Raw genomic sequence first — 22,104 nt, 5'->3', positions numbered from 1 at the left:
GCTGTAGAGCTGGAGGATGTCTCCAACAAGAACGTTTTCAAAGTCAACGGGCAGAGATTAAAGCCATTCCTTGAGCCATTTCCACCCGACATTGAAACAACCAACCTGGAGGACCCAGTCTATGTGGACTAAACTGGTCCACTCTTTCCCTAAATAACCAAAAAGTTTTCCAAATCTTTCCCTAAAAACCAAAATTTTTCGTTTTCCCATCAAAACCAAATGTTTCCCAACAAAACCAAATTTTTTCCAAAAAGTCCAATCCCATTAAAAAACCAAATTTTCTTGTAGATAATGTGTTAGTTAAATTTCCTTTTGTATATATTTTGTGCTCATCCATTGTGACTCCTAATATGATGGATTTTTGGAATAACGGAGTTTTAATCGAGCTTTCGCCGTACAATCGGGTATTCTCTCTCCTTTTACTCTACTCAGCATGTTCCTCTTCATATATTGTTTTATAATTCTTTCCATATTTTGAAACATTGAGGACAATGTTTAGTTTAGGTTTGGGGGTATAGAGTAGATACCATGATAATATGCTATAATTGAAATCGAACTCCTTCTTCTTTTGAAAAAAATTGAAAAATCAAAATAAAAAATTAAAAAAATCATAAAAAAATGGAGCTCATTTACCTTGAAATGTTGACTCTTGTGCAAATATGTAATTATTAGGAGTCTTAGTCTAGATATTTAGGCACCCTGATTCTAGCACAATTCACATTGTGATAAGAAATTTGCACGCGCACGATCTACCAATACATGTATGGCCTCGATCTTCAAGGTGTTTGATAGGAAGTTACGATTGCCAATCACTTTAGAATACTGAACGAAACTTGACTAGCTTGTTCTTTGGTTGGTTGGGATAGAAGGTGGAGGTTACATTAAGAAAGACAACCATCGAATTTAACTGGGTGCATCAAAAAGGGCTACCTCTTGCAAAGTGTCATGTAATTTTTGTTTCCTTTTGTATATGTATCAAAAGTGTTTCCTTGTTCCAAAAAAAAAAAAAAAAAAACGATGTATATTCAGAAAAAAAAAAAAAAATCAGAAAAATACAAAAATCAATCAAGTATTTATCAATTCCATCCTCTCTTGTTCCAAAAATAAAAAGAGAGTAGTCAATGTAAATAAGAGTCATGTAAAGAGTCATCTTTTGTGTTTCATTGTAATAAGCAAGGAGGGTGTATGCCATTGATGTACAACGCGAGTAATTGTGAAATACCTCCAACTCATTCACAATTCTCGTAAAGTCCGGACAGCTAGCTAGATTTCGACCTCAGTTCTTAGCCTGAGAAACTATCTCTTGGTGATTAGTAGTCATAACTTCAGATCTTTCTTTACACATGTGTAGATACACTTTAAACTCTTATCACATGTCTTTTTTTGTTATCAGTGCTAGGATTGTGCCTTCGATAGCTAGATTGACATCTCCATTTTGCTGTGAGCTTAACTGACTTGCACATGTCACATTTGATGGAATCTGAGCTTATATTTTGACCTAGAACTTTGTAGGTACATTCTAAGCAAACCTTCACGAGACTTCAACTCGCCCACTAGGGACACTTAGTGGTTTAAAAGGCTTAGTGCATACGCTAAATGCATTCGAGAGACCAGCGACAGTGGTATAGTTAGGATTTCCTTAGTTTTGTTTTACTTGAGGACAAGTAAAATTCAGGTTTGGGGGTATTTGATGAGTGCCAAATAATGTATATATTTATCCCTTTTTGTTGGCATTTAACTCATCTTTTGTGCATTAATTCTACATTTTATCCCATATTCTGTATTTTCATTGTTTTCAAGAATAAATATTTTTCTTACTTAATTTTGCATTTTTAGGTAATAAATAAAGTCTGGATGAATTGCGAAGCGGAATAGAGCAGAAAAGTAGTGAAAAGCCGGGAGGAATCACGCAAGGAAGCCGCGAAGAATGGTGCGCACAAGACCAAAAAGTTAGGAATGGGCTCAAGAAGGAAGAATTGTTCTTAAAGAAGATATGGGCTTGGCATACCCAAGTCCCAAAACCCTTACCCAAACCCATTTTCTATATCCAAGCCCGTCTCGGATTTCAGCCGTCAGATCGAAGCATTTCAGCATCCTACGGTCGCTCCATCATCGCACATCAAACTCCGAAGCCCCCGCTTTACATCGCAACGCCCATCTCCATCTTGGATCGTCCGTTTTGCTACATCCCTTCATCCGACGGTCGCTCCACTCTTACCTCCGTATCGCCATTGGATCCACCTACCATCTTCCCATCCATCGGTCCAGCTTCGCGAAACATCAAAATCCTCTACACCTGCTCAACACCCTAGTACCTAATACCTATACCCATCGCCAAACACACCCTTCCTCAAACCCCATCGACACCATCTTCCCCCCCCCTCTCTGCAACAGTACCACCAGCTTCTCCCCAAATCACTCCACCATCTTCTCCCCAAATCACTCTACCACCACCACACCTAAACCCATCATTACCATCACGTCCTATCTCTTTATCAACCACTGATTTCTCCAATTTCTCATCTTTCTTCTCACTGAAACCCTAGGTGAGAAATTGGGGATATAAGTGATGTTAAAGCAACAATTGGAGCATGAGATGAACGAGGAGAAGTAATTGGAGAGTGGGTCGACGAGATGGAGTGAGTATCTCAACACATTAGGTAAATCAATTTTACCTAATTTTCTGTTTTTTGGGGAAAAGGGGTTGGAACCCTAATTCTGATAGGGGGAGTATAAATTTGGAATGTTTTGTGTGAGGGGAGAGGCTCTCTGGGACTAGCCAGTAGAAACTTGAAACAAAATTTATGCAATTCAAAATTTCAGTCTTCTTATGCAGTTACAGTTGATTGTTGTGTGTATGTTATGTTTGAATTATTTTGCATGATGAATGCTTGTGTTTGTAACATGTTGAGTATGAGCTAATTAGCAACAAGCTAAGGCTGTGATGAAGCCTTGGTGCACTGTCAAATGGTAGATTGCTAGGATAGGATGCCATATGCTTGTTTTTCTTGTGCATTGGGAAGAAAGCAGTGCTATGATTGCTTGTGATTGATTGTGCTGTCAAAAGACAGTCAATACTAGGGGTATTTCTGTTAGCAAGCTGTTTTTCTTTCCTTTCTATTGTATGCATAGGACCCAACTCAACCTAGGAATATGCTATTTGATTAGGACACCAGGTGGAATCCAAGCCTTAGCTTAGCCACAATTCCTTTCTTCAGTTACATTCCTTTATTCACTGCTTAGTTATTCACTGCTTTATTTCACTGCTTAAGTTACATTCCTTTACTGTTTTGCTTAGTTCTTGCATTTTGAAGCCTATTGTGCACTGAAGTCAGTGCACAAACTCACCTCTGCCCTTGGCTTCCAAGCCTTGGTTCTTGCCTGTTTTCCTTGCTGCTTTGGTTCTTCACTTCTGCCACTTTGTATGCCATATTGTTTTGCCTTGCATTGTCACCATTGTTAGCTTAGGTTTCTCTTATAGTGCTCCCACTCCCTGTGGACTTTCCCTTGCTTTCCTCTTATATTATAAACTTGGCCTTGTATACTTGCAAGCTTCTGTGTGTCTTTGCCTGTCACACCAAATACCCGCAGCAGGCATGTATCCAACTTAAAACTTCTTTAACCAATACTGCAATTGTTCTACTTTTTGAACTTAACGAATGTTCCCTTCTAAATATGGTAATCGACAACATGATCTTATGTTTGCATTCAACACTATCTAGAGCAGTATTCCATAATCATCTGGGATGCTCCTCCAGCTATTGATTAAAGAAATAAGCAAGGAACAAACAAAAGTTGGCCCATGTAATTGTATTGTAATAAGAGTAAACTTGAAACATGCACTCTGCTTCTTTCAGCTTTCCATCCAACAGTGCGATTTTCCTGTCAATCCATGTAAGTGGTGGTCGTGCTGATTGCGTGCATTTTGAGACAACATCAATGTAACATGCTGAGAATTACGTAGACGACATCGATAGAGACCATGTATTTGCTTTAGTTTATTTGATGTCATGAACACTTCAAGTTCTTTCTGTTGATAACAATTCTAAAAAAACTATTCATGCATTTGTGTTTATTTATTTTGTATATTCCGTTATGCCATGCTTGTAATTACTTCTTCCCTATTTTTGATTGGACTACTAAACTCTGGCAAACTCTTTCTCCTTGGGAAGCCCGTTCCGCAATTATTAAACTTGGCAGTATCGTGGATACACTATCACTTATGTAATTGTGCTTTAGATTGCATTATGATTCATTTTATGTGTAGAGAAAATGGTTGGGCAAACCTTTATTACTAGAAGGTTAGGCTCAATTAAAGTTGTTGGGCAAACATGCTTACTCCCAGAAGGTCGATTAGTAGGGTGACTCTTTTCTTTTGAAATTCAGTACAAGCAAATTGATATGAGTAGTGCGGAAATTACTGTCAACCGGTGCGTATCACGGGTTACTTTCTAGTTAGTCTAATTAGGATATCCAACATATGGAATTGGTGTATGGTAGAGTCCATCCTGTATTACCTAGTTTGTAGGTATCTTCTTTAGGATTTTCTAAAGAAATTATAAGGGGTTAGGTGCAGTTAGCCAGTTATGTAACTTTCGTTCTATGTATGTGCATTTTTTAAGTAATAATGAATGAAGGAAGGCATAAAGTTATTATGTAAACAAAGTGTTAGTCTTCTAACAAGGAGGTTTAGTGTCCCCATGAATGATACTAGAGGTCCGACATCCCTCCAACGATACCAAACAATTTTATCATCTGTTTCATCTTCACTGATTATCAATTACATTTATTATGCAAGACCATAACAGATTGTCACTAGTACATAACAAAGGCAGATCTCATTGTTATTCTCGACTCTCTCTCCTCTCTTTTGAAAGATAACACTCGAAACTAAACGGACAAACGAGGAAGAAAACCATATGCAAAAAGGGTAGTTTGGACTTAAAATAAAACGAAAAACAAAATCTTGGAAAACATGGGTCTGAGATAAATTTTGAACGAGAAAACGAGTGCGCTGGTGAGTTTTTTCATCTGTAGGTTTGACATTGAATATTTTTTTTTGAAAAACGAGTCCGGTGATAGTTTTCACTATTTCTAGTTACTTTTACAAAATCAGGTAAACTTTATCAACCAAGTGAAGTAATTTCGTTTTTTTTTAATATATTTGAAATAATTTTTCTACAGATCGTGTCATGCCCTCCCTCATTTTATATGCTTGTAGAAAGGGGCCAAAGATGGATCAAAAGGTCACTTTATAGTAACCCAAGCTTGATCAAGCTTATGCTGTTTTGGTTTGATCATAAAAAATGAAATGATACTGTACAACATGATAATTAGGTAGCACAATTTAGTTTTGGTAATTAATCTTTTATCCAATTACAGTTTAAACCAAATTTTAAAAATAAAATTATTTTTATAAGATTCTTAGAATCACAGATTTATTTATGTAGAATACGGTGTAACAAGATTTCAGAAATATTCTTAACCTAAAAGATGCAGATACCTAACGAATTTTTAGGACTGCACCAACATCCAATCCAAAATGAGCATCCCCATATGGACACGCACTAGCATAAATGCGGTTGGACCAGATTGAATCGACAGATTTCAGGCTGGTTCAACCGTAGTGCTGAAGCCCAGGGTCGTGCCAGTAAAAACCCAAGGAGAGGAGGGCCAGATCCGGCCTAAAGTACCTAGTGGCGGTTATACATATATGGGTGCAGTACCTCTCTCGAGAAAGTCCTGTCCATCTTTTTTTTTGTTTTTTTTATAAGCTGATTACCATCTTCTTTCGAGGCGAGAGACCTAGAAAGGAAACTACAGATTCGAACCGACATCTCAAAACGAAGAAAGTTTTCTCCCCTTCAAGGTGATTCCTGACTTATAAATTTGGGTTTACTTATTTTTTTAGGGTTTTTGTAACTGATGAAATTGGGATATCCTTTGATTAGGGTTTTTTTGTCAGAAGGTTTTTGTGTTCATTAGGTAGGAAATGGCGGTTGTTGATCATTCGGCTTTCAGTATATTTAGAGGACAGAGATTGTACGACGATGAGCCACCTCTAAACAAGAACACTAACGACGTCGAGCTTCATCGTCGAATTCATGATCCCACACCTTACATTGTTGTCGTGCAGGGACCTCGCAATGTAAGAAGACCCCTATTTACTTTTGAACTGTTATAGCAATCCCAATTGTGGTTTATAACAGTTTGTTTCGTATTGTGTAGGTTGGGAAGTCCCTGTTGATTGATTCTCTAGCAGAAAATAATTTAACGAGGCTTGGTCATTTTTGTTCGTCCCCCAGAGTCACCCCGTCCACTGACTCCCACAGAATCACCCTCCCCGTCACGACCACATCAGGTTCAATTTCATTTGTTTATATTCTTCACCTGAAATTCCTTTGTTTATCTACTAGTATGCATGTAGTAGTATGCTGATGTTGCGCATCCATGGGGTAACTTAGGTAAAGATATACTGCTACAGTTTGTGGAGTGTCCGGATGATATTAGTGGCATGATTGATGCTGCAAAGTATGCTGATGTGGCGATACTAATGGTTGACGCAAGTTATGGGTTTGAAATGGTGAGTAAGCTACAAGAATGATCTTTACGAGTAAAATGGTTTTTGAGAATGGCGTGTCTGAGTTCTCAGGAAAATGTTTTTGTTGATTTCAGGAAACATTTGAGTTCCGTAACCTTTTACAAGTTCATGGCTTTCCAAAGGTTATTGGGGTTCTTACACATCTGGACAAGGTCGATCAACATAAATTATTAAAAGTCAAACAGCGTCTTGAGGATCATTTCTGTACTGAAATATGTGAAGGAGCAAAAGTATTCTCCTTATGCGGTCTCGAAGATGGCTTGTAAGTTCTTATTAGACGGAGGAGGATTATGTTTGCTTAAATCTTTCTTTTTCAAGGGGATGACAACAATCGAAAAAAAATGCTGTGAATTTGTTGGAGGCTTCCTGTCACATGATACGCCTTAGCTTAAGTTTAGGTTTTAACAGTGCTTCCTAGTCTAGCGGTTTCATAGTTTTTGCCAAGGAAGTTTTTCTTTTTTTATATAAATATTTTGTAGGAGTTGATCCAAAGATCAAAGATCACACAATTCACATCAGTAGTATATTAAGTTTTCCCTTTCAACTGAATTAAAGGAAAGTCTATCACGGTTTCTCATCCAGTTTATGATTAACAGGTACAAAATGCTTGAAATTTATGGTCTGGCAGAAATGCTTTCAGATTCTCAATTCCTTCCTTTGTCATGGCGGGCTGAACATCCTTATGTGCTGGTAGATCATTTTGAAGATGTTACTCCAGAAAGAGTGCATGGGCATAAACAATTCAATAGAAACTTAAGTCTGTACGGTTATCTCAGAGGTTCTGATATCAAGAAAGGAGCTAAGGTATTTCACTTAACTCCGTTATTGTGTCTCTCAATCATAGTATATTTCATTGGTGCACTTACCGTCAAATGTCCTTCGTAGTTCTTGCTGTCCTTCTTGCTGTCCCCTTGTCAAATATTCTTTTATATCATAATATATTTGATTCGATTTGGTTGTCAATATTTTTTTAATAAAAGCTTCAGTCTAGATTATCTACGCTGCTTTTTCCTGGTTTATGTTTTTAATCACTTCTCTATTTATGTTGGTTCTGTAACTGTCGCCTGCACAATGTGTTGTGTGGGTAACAGTATTTAGTGAAGATTTCAGCTACAAAGTAGAGTTAACTTTTCATGTATGTGATAGAAGTTCTCCGTGTCTTGTATAAGTTAGGGGGTGCTACATGAGTCTGGTAGGCTCTTGTTTGGTAGGCTCTTGTAAAGGAAATAACCATGACTATTTTCTTAATCCATGCTCATCTCTCTGTTTTCGACATGCACAACTATTATTGTTCATTTGTTTTACCACATGGTTACTTGTATTTTGTTTACACAAAACTGAATTTAAGTGTATTGCGCCAGGTCCATATTGCTGGTGCTGGTGATTTCTCTTTAGCCGGCATTACAAACTTAGATGATCATTATTGTGATCCTTATCCGCTCTTTGTTGTTGGACAAAGCTACTTCAAAACAGGGAATTATTTAAGGTTGGATATTCTTGACGTTCCTCCTGAGATAGTTGAAAATTTTGATTCCCATCATCCTATTCTCGTGGGAGGTATCATTCTGGAAGAGGAAAAATCTGGATTTATGCTGGTAATTATGCATTTTCTAAGTTTTATTACTACTGCAAAGTAAGATGTAAATTTTAGTTGCACTGTTTGGGACCATGTTAGTGTTAGTCGTTAATCATGCTGTTGGATTTCATTTTAATATAAGCTCGTAGCAAGGCGTTTATACCTGTTCCTTATATCTACTTTAGCGGCTTGTATGATCATGTTTTTTGTGCTGTTTTTCAGGTAAAACTTAGGCGGCATAGTTGGCATATGAATTTGTTTATGTCAGGAGTTCCAATCACTATTTCGGCTGGTTGGAGGCGTTATCAGACAAATGCTATTTATGCCATGGAAAATGAAAATGGACAGCATCAACTTCTCACTAGAACTCCAGAAAACAAGGACTGTCTTGCAGTGATTTGGGGCCCTCTAGCACCTCCCAAGACCAGAATTGTTGCTGTACTGAATAAATTTTATTGTTTTAAAAATAAGGTCTGATGTATTCCACTATAACTGAATAATTTTCGTTGTTCTATCTGATACATGGTTAATTCAAGGATGCAATCTGAAAGCTACTGCTTAACCAACTGTTGGTTGGTCATATCTTGAATTTTGTTTGATATGCGTTTGAATCAGGTAGCATTTCGGATTATGGCCAAGGGTGTTGTTCTTGATTTTAAAGATGACACACAGATATTGCTGGAAGTAGGGAGGATAGGAACTTTTGTTCCCAGCGGGAAGTCTGCTCATATAATGTTTGAACCAAAACTTCAAATTGATAGGTTCGCAGGTGCAATTTAGACTACGAGCGGAATTCTGGGGGACATTGATCAGGTTTGTGTGCTGAGTTTAGAAACAAAATCCCCTGTTCTGTATTTGCCCTTGGGTGTTGTTATTTTGAGTTCTCTAATTGGTATCTAAATTACAGAACATGTTGCAACCCTCTTTGTTGTTTTAGATCCTTCTATGTTTTGCACTGCTGTCCAATGTATTACTTGGTAGGATCTGTTCCTCCATGTGAATGTTCGAATTGCATATACACACTTCAGTTGTATCGAGATCCTGAGGGTTGCTGATAGGCTTTCAGTTTTGTGTTTCTAATTTTGTTGTTATGTGCAGGTTGCAGGAGGGGAGGTTTTTGAATGCACATTTGAGGACAGGATTCCAAGTGGCGACACTATCCTCTTTCCTGTTTTGGCCTCACTCGTGCTTCCTTCAGTCTTCCAACAGTTAAATTTGCTCGTCAAACCTTTAGAGCTAGCTATCGATGCTGCCGTCGACGACATTACCGTCGCCGCCATCATTGCCAGCGCTGCTGCTGCCGCCATCGATGCCAGCATTGTGGCCAGCTTGGCCGTCGGCAGCGTCGTCGGCAAGGACGAGCTTGCTGTTTCATACAAAGAGGTTTTCTCCTGGTCTTAACTTGTTTGGTTCAAGTACGCACAGTTTACAAATTTTATATTTGGCTTAAACACCCAGGTTGCTCCGAGTCGGCAGATGCTTGATCTGCGACGTGGTGTGGTTATCCATGAGGGGGAATGTGGATTTGTTACTTCTTCTAACCCGCTAGAGTTGTTCTATTTATCAGTGGTATGAGCTCTTGGGCTGATTCAGCTCTTTTCTGTGATCGCTTTGGGAGAACTTTTTATTTTGGTTTAATGTCTTTTCAGTTGCTGTTGTGTTGTTGGTTCTATATTCTATTATGTTTCTTGTTGGGATTTCCTTTCGGCTTTTCCTACTTCTAGCCTGTTATTTAATTTTGGATTTCTTGTTCCTAGTTTAGATGGTTTCTTTCTTCTAGTCCTAGTACTTCTAGGAATTATTGTAGAGAAAGACATTCTGTCAAAGTAACTGTTCTCTAGTTCTGCTATTGCTTTGTGAGCTGTTGATCTCACGCAAGTTTTCAGTATCTATTGGATTCTGGTTGATATTATTGTCTATTGTACAGGAGCTTGATCGTTGTGTGGCCCGGCAGATATCAGGAGAGGTCAAGGAAAAACACAGTTTGGATCCATCAGGAGAGGAAGCCATGTTTATGTCATCTAAGATACAGAAGGAGAAGGCACAGGCAATTAAGGGAATTAAGGAGAAGGCAAGTAAGGAAATTAAGGAGAGAGAACGTTGTGTGGCCCGGGAGATATCAGGAGAGGTCAAGGATATAGGCAGTTTGCTTGCTACTATGCCGTCTATGATTAAGAAGAGAAAATATTGTGCGGCTTGGGAGATATCAGGAGAGGGCAAGGGAAAAGAAAGTTTGGTTCAACCAGGAGAGGAAGCAAAGGTAGTCGCAGATGCTGCAGCAGCGGAACTTTTTTTGCGATTGTACGGTAGGATGGCAGTGTCTATGTAGTTATTATCATATATTATGGATTTGCTTAATTCTCCGAGTTTGTTACTTGCCCAGAATCTTAAAATTATCCTTTTGATCTTACTTTGCTTAATTCTCCTGAGTTTGTTACTTGCCCACAATCTTAAAATTATCCTTTCGATCTTAGTCAGATCTTTCGCAGTATAATTCTTTGTATCATTATCTGTTTTATTTTTTCAGTTGATGGGAAAAAAAAACTATATACTATAGTATTAGTATCTTGGGGTTTTCACCTCCCTAGAGATGGATTTTTAAATTTGTCTCAGCGAGTCGGCGTATCCTGGTGAACAAGCGGAGGCACCAATCCATTCATATCAAGGCCTATTCCTATGCACAAGGATAAAAAAACTTGTTTGACATACTAGATGGCAAATGAGTTGCGACACTATGGGAAACCATAGTGGGGGAACCATTTCATTCTTATCAAGGCCAATTCCTATGCACAATGTTGAAAAAATCTGTTTGACATACTGGATGGCAAATGAGTTGCGTGACTTTGGGAAAACCACTAAGCCACAGAGTTCTAGCGAAGGAAATAGAAAATATCGCCAACACTATTATGAATATCGCTCGATATAAAGTCGACAGAGTTCTAGGGAAGGAAATAGAAAATATCGCCAACGCTATTATGAATATCGCTCGATATAAAGTCTAGCGCCAACAACTAGTTCTTTATCACCTATAAATAAGTAGTTTTCAAAATTACACCAAAATTTTTACACAATTTTGCTCTATTTCTCTTTTTCTCAATCTAATTTATTTTTTCAATTTTTTTTCCAAATGACACAATTTCAAACCAAACTTGATTCGGCAACGCAACTTGATTTTTTCTAAAATAGTGCTTGAAGGTGCCGTTAAGAAGATATATGATAGTTATAAAGAAATAGGTAAAAGGCAAAAGAAGTCTTCAAATTCTGGATATTAACGAAGTCAAAACTGCAACTAAGGAAAGACAAAGAAAAGTTCAAGGCAAGGAAAATCAAGAAAAAACAAATTTCAAATTATTATTGTTTAGTTTTATGTATTGTAAAATGACTATTAATGATTAAGTCAAAGTTTAATGAGTTTGAAAATTTGACTCGTATTGTTGAAAATTAAGTTTAATTTTATTCTTAATTCAATCTTACATTTTAATTAGAGTTACATTTTAGTTTAAACTAACGTAAGAAAAATATTAAAACTTAATACTTAGACTTAAGTTGATAATTAAGAAATTAAAACATAAATATTGGATTATATTTGGGCAACACTCTTAAAATCTCGAAACAACTTCCAAATTGGAAATCTTTCGACGATATTCCGCACGACACCTTTGTTCAAGTTCCATCATGGTTTCACCATCCCTCATGTTTGGACCTTCTTGCTGAAGTAAAACAAGATACATACTAATTTCTTTATTCGTTACAATGAAGCGATGAGACAACCCTAAAGCATCACGATTGTTGGGGTTCATTGTTTGTTCTTGAAATTTTCCGGATATCCTTTTCCAAAATGTTTGGGGATGGAATGCATCTAGAATATAGTCTCAGTAAAAAAAACACAATTTTTGCAAATACATTCATCTTCTTGAGTAGTAAATTTCGGTAATCGCCTCATAATTCGACTTTGCACATTGGCACGATTAGCAACTCTTTGATTTTCGACAGCATGTTGGTTTCCTATGAACTCAGTCGCGTTCATATCATCAGCTTTGCTCTTTGAAGAATTGGAAGAGTGATGAAAAAAAATTGGAGATTGAGAAATTTTAGAGAGATTTATAAAATCTCGGGTGAGTTGAAATGAGTTTGAAATTTAGTACTTATAGAGGGGGGGAAATTGTAGCTGTTGAATGAGGAACTGATAAGCGATGATCAACTCAGCGAGCGACAACATGACTATCGTTAACGCTGGAATGACCAACAATCGATCTTATGACCATATATCGATGAACATTCTATCGCTCGTTAGATACTCTATCGTGTGTGCCTAAGTGGTATATTTGACACTTAGACAAATATGTTTGCCACCTTGGCATACACATAGTGGGTGTTAAAGTGGCAAAAAATCAGCTGCTTGACATGTGCATAGGAATAGGCATGAATCACGATTTCTTCTCCACTTTAGGATTAGAGTTAAATAAAAGATTATTGGACAGAAATGCTCTTATTAGGGAAAAAGGGATTGCAGTCAAATTGCTAGCACATGTCTGATGCAAAAATTCTTCACAACGAGACGCCTAAGTTGTTAGGGAAAAGGATCACTCTTGCAGCCAAATTGCTAGCACAACTTTGATGATGAAAAAAAATTCTTCACAATAAGGGCGCCTAAGTTTTAAAATCATATTATAGGGCCTCCAATCAAATGGTTTTGAGGGTTCAGAAGACGAAAAAATCGGGTCATCAAATAGCACTCAACAAAACCCCTCATCCTATCATTTTTGTAAATGGCTAAAATGCCCGCGATTAAGTCTGAATTGTAAGAGTCCCTATTGCAGTAGAGAAAGCTTGATAGTATGGACCTAAACCACATTAAGAACAAACTCAACATAGTTAAAGGAGAAGATGAGATTAAAAGGGAATCTCTAATAGAAATGAGTTTAGCAAGGTATGCAGGAATGAAAAAATTATCGCGTTGGAGAGTTTGGAGTTACTGAACACGGGCAACAGTTGGGGCAACATAAGTGTTGGCTAGGTATTGCCAAAACTCACGAGAATATGTAATATCACGGATGTCAGTGAAAACAAATTGAGTTAAAGTGGCTTGAAGCTAACTTAGCAAAGAGGTACTCGTTTGAAACCATTGCAGATAATAAGGGTTTGGAAAAGGTTTAGTAGGAGTTGAGCCAGGAAGAAAAAGGAGCATCAGGGTCGACATGCTTATAGACATCATGGGAACGAAGGATGGGGAGATCTTGGCGACGCCAATGGATATGGCTTGTTTCATCAAGCTTGAAAAGAGATATGAAATTTTGATCTTTAGTTTTGTGTACCAGTTTCATCTTGGTTATCTTGATTGAGTTGTTGACTATCAATTTTTCGTTGGATTATTGTCGGTCACCATCACTGCTGTTGATTAGGAGAAGAGATGAAAGAAAAATTGATTCTAATTTTAGTTTTTTTTTCTTAAAAAACGGGCACCTAACTCAGCTGGTCATCCCCGTTTCTCAAAATTTCATGCGCTCCAGGAGGTCCCAGGTTCGAACCCCCAATGACGTAATATTACGAAAATTAACATGGAAGGTAGTGTTAGTTTGTCCCTAGACACAATCTCAGCCCCCCATCCGCTTCGGCTCCCTTGGTTAGGTTACCCATGAGGCTCGCTGGTAGGTTAGTACCGCAACCTGTTCAATTAATGTATTAGTATGTTGTTGGAGCTTAACTTGTTAGGCTTCCAGCTAGTCAATTTAATACTCTTTATCCATTAATAAATTTAAAAATAATAAATATTTCCACTTTATTTTATTGAATATAGAGGGAAGGGCAATTCAGACTTTTTAAATGGCTTTAACGCACCACCTAACCAACCAAATAGACATTGGCCGTGGATATTAACAGGGCCCCTTTGTGTTATATACAGGGCCAAAATTCTGTTGACTTAAAGTACACGAATAAGGACCAAAAAGCGATAAACTTTGAAAAAGCAACGTCTTGGTTTGACCTTTTCCGTTTTCATCTTTTGATTCACAGGGCCAATTCCCACTGCCATTCTCCGATGCACCATCACCACTGTCACCATCGAGCTGCCATTAATGGAGTCCTTTTGAAATATTTTTCTAGTTTTGTAGAATCGGTATCTAATTAATGATTTTCTCTTGAAGTTGAAAAGGGTATATATATAAAGGAACTGTAAATATACAAATGTTATTATAGGGTTATGAGGAGACTGATCCCAATACACAATACAATTATCCAGAGAGTTCTACTTTTTTGGGGAGGATTCTCTCCTTTTATAGGCAAAGCCTGACGTACAGATACCGTACACGTGTACTTCAATACCTTTTCTAGTAAGTCCTCTGTTATTAGCCGTACACATGTATTATTACTACAGTTGAGATTATTTAAGCACCCAACAATCACTATCTTCTGGGCAACCCGCCCTTGGGGCAGCCTCCCTGCGTCGCGTCATCGCTCATGGTGACCCCGACCCTGTCAATGGCGGCTTTGGCTTACCCCGGAGTCCCCATTACTGTCCTCGGCTTTTGGTTGAAATCATATGTTTACAGGAACCAACACAAATCTGAAATATACAAAGGGAAGGGATAGTATTTTTTTTTGGGAAAATCACTTTCCTCTGCAGCTAGACAAAAAGATACTTCTTACTGGAGGGGTATAAGGATGAACCCTAACTCCTTATTGCACTACTGTTTAATACCTGAAACTTGGAATGAAGTTAATTAATGTGAAAACATAAATAGGACTGAAACGTAGTATGAGGTTTATATGAAACGACAAATGGGCCGATCACAAAAAAAATGAAACGACAAATGGGATTTTCATGTTACTAAATTCTCAACTAAATGGGTGTCTAAGATGGTAGTGAATTAGTAGCTGTAAGTTGGATAATCAATATTTTATCTAAAGATTTATAACTATCCATTCTTTCAGATACTATTGATCAAAACAAACACATACCGCATCAGTTATGAAGAATTTGTTTTTCAAACCTAAATATTAAGCTCAAGTGATGTTCATTCTTATGATGATGAGATCGATAGTTCGATACAGCTTAAAAAGATTCAAAATCTTCCTCCTAATCAGCCGCCGCCAGATTTGTCTCAGAGATTTTCTAAAAGCTGGCTAACTTTGGCCCTGTGAACAATACTTATCAAAAAAAGTAAAAAAATTACGTCCCTTCCGACATCACGTCCCTGGGAACAAGATGCCGGCCCTGTCAATAGGACGGGTCTAGACATTAGGTGCATAGATGAAGCCCTTGTATAGGAATGTGAAGCCCCTTAAGAGCGAAGAGTATAACTTTTTGAGTTTCGCCATTGCGACCAAAAATAGTTCAAGAGAATGGGTTGCATTTCTGATTGCGCGAAGCTCTGCAGACTCATCAGCGACTCTCTCCTTTCTCACACTGTCACTGTAAGGAAAGAGAAGGAGAAGAATCTTATGATCATTCTCTCTCAGGTACATTACACTTAAACCCTAATGCGTCTTCACTTTCTCTACATTCCTATCTTCATACAACTCCACATGTACTTACTGTAATCAATTAATTTTCTTGGAGAATTAGGTTTCAAAAGAAATTCGTAGCTGGGAGAATCTCCACAACTGCAATCCAGATGGTGAGGATCATGGTCATAATTGCTTAGCTAACATCGTTTCTGTTTTGGTAAACTTATTGACGGTTGAGAGTCAATTTGTTCGACAGTCTACGATTAATCTTCTCGTGCTCATATCCGACCTCCTTACTACATCGGTAAGTCTGTAACCAGGATAGTTTTCTTGGTTTGTGGTGGTTATCTTAGGTTTTTGTTCATTTGTCTAACAATATGACAGTATTCTTCTAGGTTGAGAAATGGTGTGGATTTCTTCAATATTTGTGCGTATGCTTGAAACAGGGGATTTCCTCTATTAATTCAAACACATTATTGGCTTCGACGGTTGAAAACAATGAATTAGATGGTTATACCTTTACTTTGTCTTTGGCTGGACAAGGAGGAGGATCCGGAAATGAGAACTGGTTAACATTGGCTTGTGTAATTCAAGTGTTACGTAGTATCTTGAAATGTCTGAATCAAGATGATGATGATGAACTTATGGAGATGTATGTCCATTCTGTTAGCTGTCGTCTTATGGATATTTCATGGGATTTTCTGAACAATTTTAAGATTAGTGAACCACAGATGATGTCTATGTCGAATGCCGTGGGCCATGGAAAAGTTTGTTCTTCGAAGTCTAGGTTTCTATTTCTGGGAGCCCTGCTTCAACTTTTATGCTCCTTGTCTCAGCAAAGCAATTTTGTGGAAGACGGTGGTGGTTCCTAGGATAAGCACTGTCTTAATTTTATAGCCATCTTGGTTCCTACGCTTTTGGACTCGTGTTACTACAAGGAAGGAGATTATAACTATATGTTTGGTTCTCAGTACTTGAGACACAAGATACTGGTAAGCGTTACTGTAATGTGTATATGATTTCATTATATTATGTTTTATTAAAGGAATGTTGGGCTCTTCAGTCTGTTGATCCTATTATATTAGTGGTGATCCATACGATGATGTATCCTTGCACAAATAATCTAATCATGTTCTTTGACATGTGTGCTTCAGATGCTAATGGTCAGACTAAGTTCACTAATCCAATGGGAGTGCTCCACTCTTATTATGTGGTTGCAATTGCTTCGAGAATACTGCGGTGATGTTCTTCACCAATCCATATCTGGCCATCAGATAGGCCAGAGTGATAGTCTTGAAGGTTCTCCATTTCAGGCTGATGTTCTGTGTGGAAAAGTGCATAAGATACGTATGCCACATTTACAAAGACAAACCATTTTTCTTTTCCTGAGATGCTCTTTCAATTTGATCAGGCTTAATAAAGAAACTGATGTGAAATGCTCATGTCCATCGTCAAATTTTTGTTTGACCCATGAGATGCAATATGCGCAGAAGTGTTGCAATAAGAAGAAAGGTTGGTCAGCACTTTCTGAGTGGCTACAGAGGCATGTATCTACGGAGATAATTATGGATGGTGGAATATACTTGGATAAGTGTAGGACCTTTGCCTTATCCTTCTTGTGGCTATTTATTGATGAGGTGTGTCCTTTTTTACTCTGGATCAAGTCTCGAAATATTATAGGGCTTTTGACCTTGTTGTTCTTTTATAGCTTTGTTCAGAAAATTGACCCATTTATCAGTGATTTTATACTGAATTCAAAGAAACTGCATTCTCTTAGTTTATAAGATGTAGCTAATGTTGTCTAATGGAAATTTATTTTTCTCGCTAAATCGTAGGATGACTTTCTGTTCGAAGTTCTCTTGCAGTTATGGAGTATACCTTTCCCCGACATGCGAGTGTAAGCAAATGATTTCCTTCATAATTTCTTTAAACATTCAGATTGGGCGGATGTTTGATTTATTCATTTGTACAACGCTCGCACTTGCAGGGTGCACATTGGAAAAGGCAAGGCCTCGTCAGAAATAGAGGAGGAAATCCTCTATCATCTTTCAAACATACTAAACCCTGTACAACTTTTCCATCTATTCCTCTCAGAGGTGAGTCCATCACATCTATTGACATGTTGAGCTGATATGTATCTTTTGAGATGAGAGCATCACATCCATGTATTCCGACATGTATGTGTTCCTGCCTACTTATTGTATCCCTCTTCTCCTTCACAGTTACAATATGATCACCAAGTGCTTCTCGATTACCTCATTTCGAAAGACACAGGAGTTAATTGTGTAAAGTATCTCTTAAGGTATAACTGCCAAGAGTTTGTAATTTTACAGTACGGGATTTTCAGTTTAAAAATTTTGACCATGAGGGAATCCATTTGGTGCTCTTGTACTCCACACTTGTTTGACTTGATATATTTATTTTCTGTACCTGTGGGTGGTTATTCAGGTGCTTGCGTACAGTTAGCAACTCATGGCAAGCATTTGTGGAGTATCCATTTCATTGTGTTGAAACGAGTCAGTCTACCACCAAGAAATGTAAGGTTCACAAGGAAGGTGCAGATTCTTGTGGGAAAATTGAAACCCCATCATTGTCAATAGGAGCGAGGAAGGATATTGAGCACTGTAGAAGAAAGCAATTTTTTTTCAATAGGGATGATAATCAAATGAGAGGAACTGTTTATAATGACGCCAAAGAGTGTTTGCTTTCTCTCGAAAGATCCATCAGAAGTCTTCATGAGAAGAATTTGTTTCCATATAATCCTGCTCCACTTCTTAGAAGGTAAGTGCACAGTATCTTATTTAGTCCCGTGGGATCATGCATTTTGTAGGTAACAGATGGCTCTTAATTCAGCTAAGGATAACTCTCATTAAATTTAGATTTCCTCTTTGTGCAGTTTCAAAAGATTTCAGGAACTCTGCCACCAGGAAGAGGAATCTAACCGTAAAAGATAGGAGGGCGAATCCTATGATTCGCTTCTGATTGGTTTAGCTGATCATATATGGGATGTTTTACTCCACGCACGAGGTCTCTGATCAAAGTGATGGCCTTAGCTATATCTCATTATTGGATTTATGATTCCAATGACCCACTTTATCCGGATCATCAAGCTTGTGGATTCATTGTTAGGAAATACTGGAGACTATCTTTTTGCTGTAGCTGGAGGTTTGGGAGTAGCTACAACTTATTTTGTTGACATAAATGGTTGTATTGTGTGCTGGTGAATGTTTCACTCAGGTTTGCTTCCATTCTGATTCTGAAGCAGCTATTTCAGCTTTTTCTTCAAATAATCTGCATTGGTTGCTGTCTCAAGGTTTGCAGTTATCTGACAGAGTTTGATTTGTGCAGATAAATTGGCAAAAGTAGGTGGTGGTTTTCCAGGGGACGAAGTACAATTCTACATGTATAGACCTTCCTTCTTGGTTTGTTTAGAATCACTATATAATTAAATTACAGATTTAGTTAGTTTCCAGTTTCCGTTCAGTTGTATTAATGCTCGTGCAATGAAAAGAAGGCGTATGCACGTGCAATCTATGATGGGCGTTTTTTTGCTTGCAGATGTCACAAGTGGTTAAATGGAATCAAACACCTCTTCATTTTCTTGACTAAGATGGATTAAGAATGTATTATTTGTATGTTTCAGCTGTCAAGTCATGTGTCATCATGCTAGAAGCTGTCCAGATTCAATGTATCTCCTTTTACTTTCTTCTTTATAAAAGAAGCTAATCAACCCTTGTTTTCTAAGACCATTTTATTCAGTTCAGATTTCAACAGTGAGGAAAAGAGATGGGTGAAGTTGATGTGGCTTTTGTTCAAGCTCCAGAACACAGATCGAAGCCTGACAGTATTGTTGAGGCAGGCGGAATTCCATTGATTGATCTATCCCCACTAAATAATTGTTATCATGAGGATTCAGCAAATGATAGTGCTAGGCATACCGCTGGGTTAGTAGCAAAGATCGGTAATGCATGCAAGGAGTGGGGATTCTTCCAAGTTTTCAATCATGGTGTATCGGCTGATCTCCAGCAAAGAGTTGAGGCAGCAGCGAAGAAATTCTTTGATTTGTCATCAGAGGAGAAGAGAAAAGTGAAGAGAGACGAGGTAAATCCAATGGGTTATTATGACACGGAGCATACTAAAAACGTCCGAGACTGGAAGGAGGTGTTCGACTTCACGGTGAAGAACCCGACCTTGTTACCAGCTTCTCACCAACCGGAAGACCAAGAACTGCAGGAGTTGAGGAACCAATGGCCTGACTACCCCCCTGAGTTGAGGTAATTTTTTCTTTATTTCTTTTGACCTGCTTTAAGTGCGCAACACATATACATGATGGTTCCCCCTGAGCTAAGGTAATTTTTTCTTTATTTCTTTTGACCTGCTTTAAGTGTGCAACATATACATGATGGTTAATGCATGTGCATGGATGTTGTTCGCTTGTTCATATATAGGGAGGTTTGTGAAGAATATGCTAGCGCTTTGGAGAAACTCTCGTTTGAGTTACTGGAAATGATAGCACTGAGTTTGGGGTTGCCAGAGAAGAGGTTGAATGGTTACTTTAACGATGACCATACTAGTTTCATCCGGTTCAATCACTACCCGCCATGTCCGGAACCACATTTGGCTCTTGGTGTTGGTCGACACAAGGATGCTGGCGCGTTAACTGTTCTTGCCCAGGATGATGTTGGTGGCCTTGATGTAAAACGAAAAACAGATGGCGAATGGGTCAGGGTTAAACCAATTCCAGGTTCTTACATTGTCAATGTTGGTGACATTATTCAGGTAGCTAATTTCAAACTAAAATTTGTTTCTTATTCCATTACTGAATGGTTATAATGAAGTGTATGTTACTTAAAATCTGCAGGTTTGGAGTAACGATAAGTACGAAAGCGCAGAACATAGAGTTACGGTTAATTCGAAAAGGGAGAGATTCTCCATCCCTTTCTTCTTCAACCCCTCGCACCACGCAATGATAAAGCCATTAGAAGAACTTGTAGACAACCAGAACCCAGCTAAATATAAGGAATATAATTGGGGGAAGTTTTTCAAGACAAGAAAAATGAGCAATTTCAAGAAACTTGATGTTGAAAACATCCAGATATACCACTTCAAGAGGTCTCCAGTTTAATGGTCATTTAGTTTTCTTAGCTTTGTTGTTTATCGTGCTTTGATGAATAATGTACAGGTAGTAACGGTGGTCATATGGCAAGAGTCGGATTCAGAGTATGAAATAAATCTGTTTAGCAGCTAGTTCTGTAAGGATTGCTACTTTCTTATTTTTACAAGCAAACTAAAAACGATGAACCACAAGACTTGGCTCTATGGTCTCCACTGAGCGCAGGTGTAGTCTAAACATTGATGTTCCTTCCCATGACACCGTGTTGGCACGATATAGGGAAATACCAGATCCCACTAATTTAACTTTGGATTCGGGTTTAGCAAGGCAGTGTTGGTAGTGGGCAATTTTTTTTATTTGCGCGAACTATATGTGAACCAGCATAATGTTAGGCTATCAAAGCCATACTTTAGTGAAACTAATTCCCAAAGTGAGCCTATACTAAGCAAGTTCTCAAATCTAGCCTCGGGTTACGCCAGTACTCAAATCCAGCCTTGAGTTAAGTCATTTTTCAGAACTAGTCCGCGTGCTAGACCATTTCTTAGAAGCAGTCTGAAAGACACCCCTTCCCAGAACGAGTCCGGTTAAATTTGGCAATTGCTAGTTTGGAATACCAAATTTGGCATTAAGCTATAACATAAATCACCCATTTGCATTGGGGAAAAATATGGTTTAGTTAAAAATCCATCCAAATATACTAATTAGTCCTGATCCATTCAACCAGATACAAATTAATCCTTTATTCGTTTGAAATATGAAAAATACACAAATAATCTTCATGATTTACAATTTAGTCCAAAATAACTCATGATGATGTCAGCACTTTTAAATAATTTATTTTTCGAACTGCTCGTCGAAAATTCTCAAACTTTAAAATTTATCCGAAAATTTGAGAAAGGAAATATGGGAACTTGAGAAATTATGCAACAATTATTGTATTTGGGAGAAAAGGAGAATTACACGTCAATCCATGAGAAAGATGAGAATGAGGTAATAGTACATCTTCTAGTGGCTCATACAGAGTTTGTAATGTTGATGACAAGATGCTTTCATCAAGTTCTTTTTATGGATTGCAAGTATAAAACGAACAAGTATAATATGTCGATGTTGAACTTTATTGGAAAACATCTACGAAGTCTCCTTTAGTGTTGGGTTTTATATTTGCAAGACGAGACGGGGAAAGATACATGTGGTCATTACAAAAAGTGAAGTTAATCTACCAAAAAGGTTATCCTAATAAGGTGATGATTACAGATAAGTAGCAAATATTGATGAATTCGATAAAATGTTTTATCCCCCATGCACGTCATCTTCTTTGCACGTTCCACTGATGGAACAATGTTCAAACTAAGTGCAAGCCTATAATTT

The 22,104-nt window shown here is 37.9% G+C and overlaps 2 protein-coding genes across 7 annotated transcripts; both read left to right on the top strand.

Annotated features, from left to right (window-relative positions):
- Positions 1-5,744: 5,744 nt before the first annotated feature.
- On the top strand, positions 5,745-10,671 carry LOC113294376 (ribosome biogenesis protein BMS1 homolog). 3 transcript variants are annotated; one of them, XM_026542786.1, is made up of 12 exons: positions 5,745-5,869; positions 5,966-6,148; positions 6,229-6,361; positions 6,465-6,583; positions 6,676-6,863; positions 7,198-7,405; positions 7,963-8,196; positions 8,400-8,648; positions 8,793-8,990; positions 9,276-9,560; positions 9,636-9,746; positions 10,105-10,671. In XM_026542786.1, the coding sequence occupies exons 2-9, from the start codon at positions 5,993-5,995 to the stop codon at positions 8,955-8,957; spliced, it is 1,452 nt and encodes a 483-aa protein (XP_026398571.1). In that variant the 5' UTR covers positions 5,745-5,869; positions 5,966-5,992; the 3' UTR covers positions 8,958-8,990; positions 9,276-9,560; positions 9,636-9,746; positions 10,105-10,671. The 3 variants fall into 3 exon arrangements, with proteins under 3 accessions (XP_026398571.1, XP_026398559.1, XP_026398565.1); XM_026542774.1 differs by having other exon boundaries at positions 5,757-5,869; positions 5,969-6,148; XM_026542780.1 differs by having other exon boundaries at positions 5,757-5,869; positions 5,952-6,148.
- Positions 10,672-15,498: 4,827 nt separating this feature from the next.
- LOC113294365 (protein DMR6-LIKE OXYGENASE 2-like) lies at positions 15,499-20,891 on the top strand. Of its 4 annotated transcripts, none has more exons than XR_003332656.1 (12): positions 15,499-15,635; positions 15,742-15,793; positions 15,880-15,927; positions 16,019-16,615; positions 16,778-17,260; positions 17,459-17,520; positions 17,611-17,719; positions 17,846-17,925; positions 18,072-18,404; positions 18,520-18,860; positions 18,972-19,026; positions 19,182-19,400. XR_003332656.1 is itself a non-coding variant. In XM_026542772.1 (6 exons), the coding sequence occupies exons 4-6, from the start codon at positions 19,410-19,412 to the stop codon at positions 20,746-20,748; spliced, it is 1,083 nt and encodes a 360-aa protein (XP_026398557.1). In that variant the 5' UTR covers positions 18,595-18,860; positions 18,972-19,026; positions 19,182-19,311; positions 19,388-19,409; the 3' UTR covers positions 20,749-20,891. The 4 variants fall into 4 exon arrangements, 2 of the variants coding, with proteins under 2 accessions (XP_026398557.1, XP_026398549.1); XR_003332657.1 differs by having other exon boundaries at positions 15,742-15,927; positions 18,520-18,650; positions 18,753-18,860; XM_026542772.1 differs by lacking the exons at positions 15,499-15,635; positions 15,742-15,793; positions 15,880-15,927; ... (4 more) ...; positions 17,846-17,925; positions 18,072-18,404 and adding exons at positions 20,072-20,402; positions 20,485-20,891 and having other exon boundaries at positions 18,595-18,860; positions 19,182-19,311; positions 19,388-19,897.
- The last annotated feature ends 1,213 nt before the right edge of the window (positions 20,892-22,104 follow it).

This window comes from Papaver somniferum, chromosome 1, assembly GCF_003573695.1.
Source record: "Papaver somniferum cultivar HN1 chromosome 1, ASM357369v1, whole genome shotgun sequence".
Lineage (NCBI taxonomy): Eukaryota > Viridiplantae > Streptophyta > Magnoliopsida > Ranunculales > Papaveraceae > Papaver > Papaver somniferum.
The sequence above is the reverse complement of the archived record's forward strand: the minus strand, read 5'-3'. Positions and strand labels throughout refer to the sequence as shown.

Coding starts and splice junctions, on each gene's coding strand:
- LOC113294365 (XM_026542772.1), top strand. CDS start 19,410: ATGGGTGAAGTTGATGTGGCTTTTGTTCAAGCTCCAGAACACAGATCG. Junction 19,898..20,071: donor GACTACCCCCCTGAGTTGAG/GTAATTTTTTCT, acceptor GTTCATATATAG/GGAGGTTTGTGAAGAATATG. Junction 20,403..20,484: donor ATGTTGGTGACATTATTCAG/GTAGCTAATTTC, acceptor TAAAATCTGCAG/GTTTGGAGTAACGATAAGTA.
- LOC113294376 (XM_026542786.1), top strand. CDS start 5,993: ATGGCGGTTGTTGATCATTCGGCTTTCAGTATATTTAGAGGACAGAGA. Junction 6,362..6,464: donor CCCCGTCACGACCACATCAG/GTTCAATTTCAT, acceptor GGGGTAACTTAG/GTAAAGATATACTGCTACAG. Junction 7,406..7,962: donor ATATCAAGAAAGGAGCTAAG/GTATTTCACTTA, acceptor GTATTGCGCCAG/GTCCATATTGCTGGTGCTGG.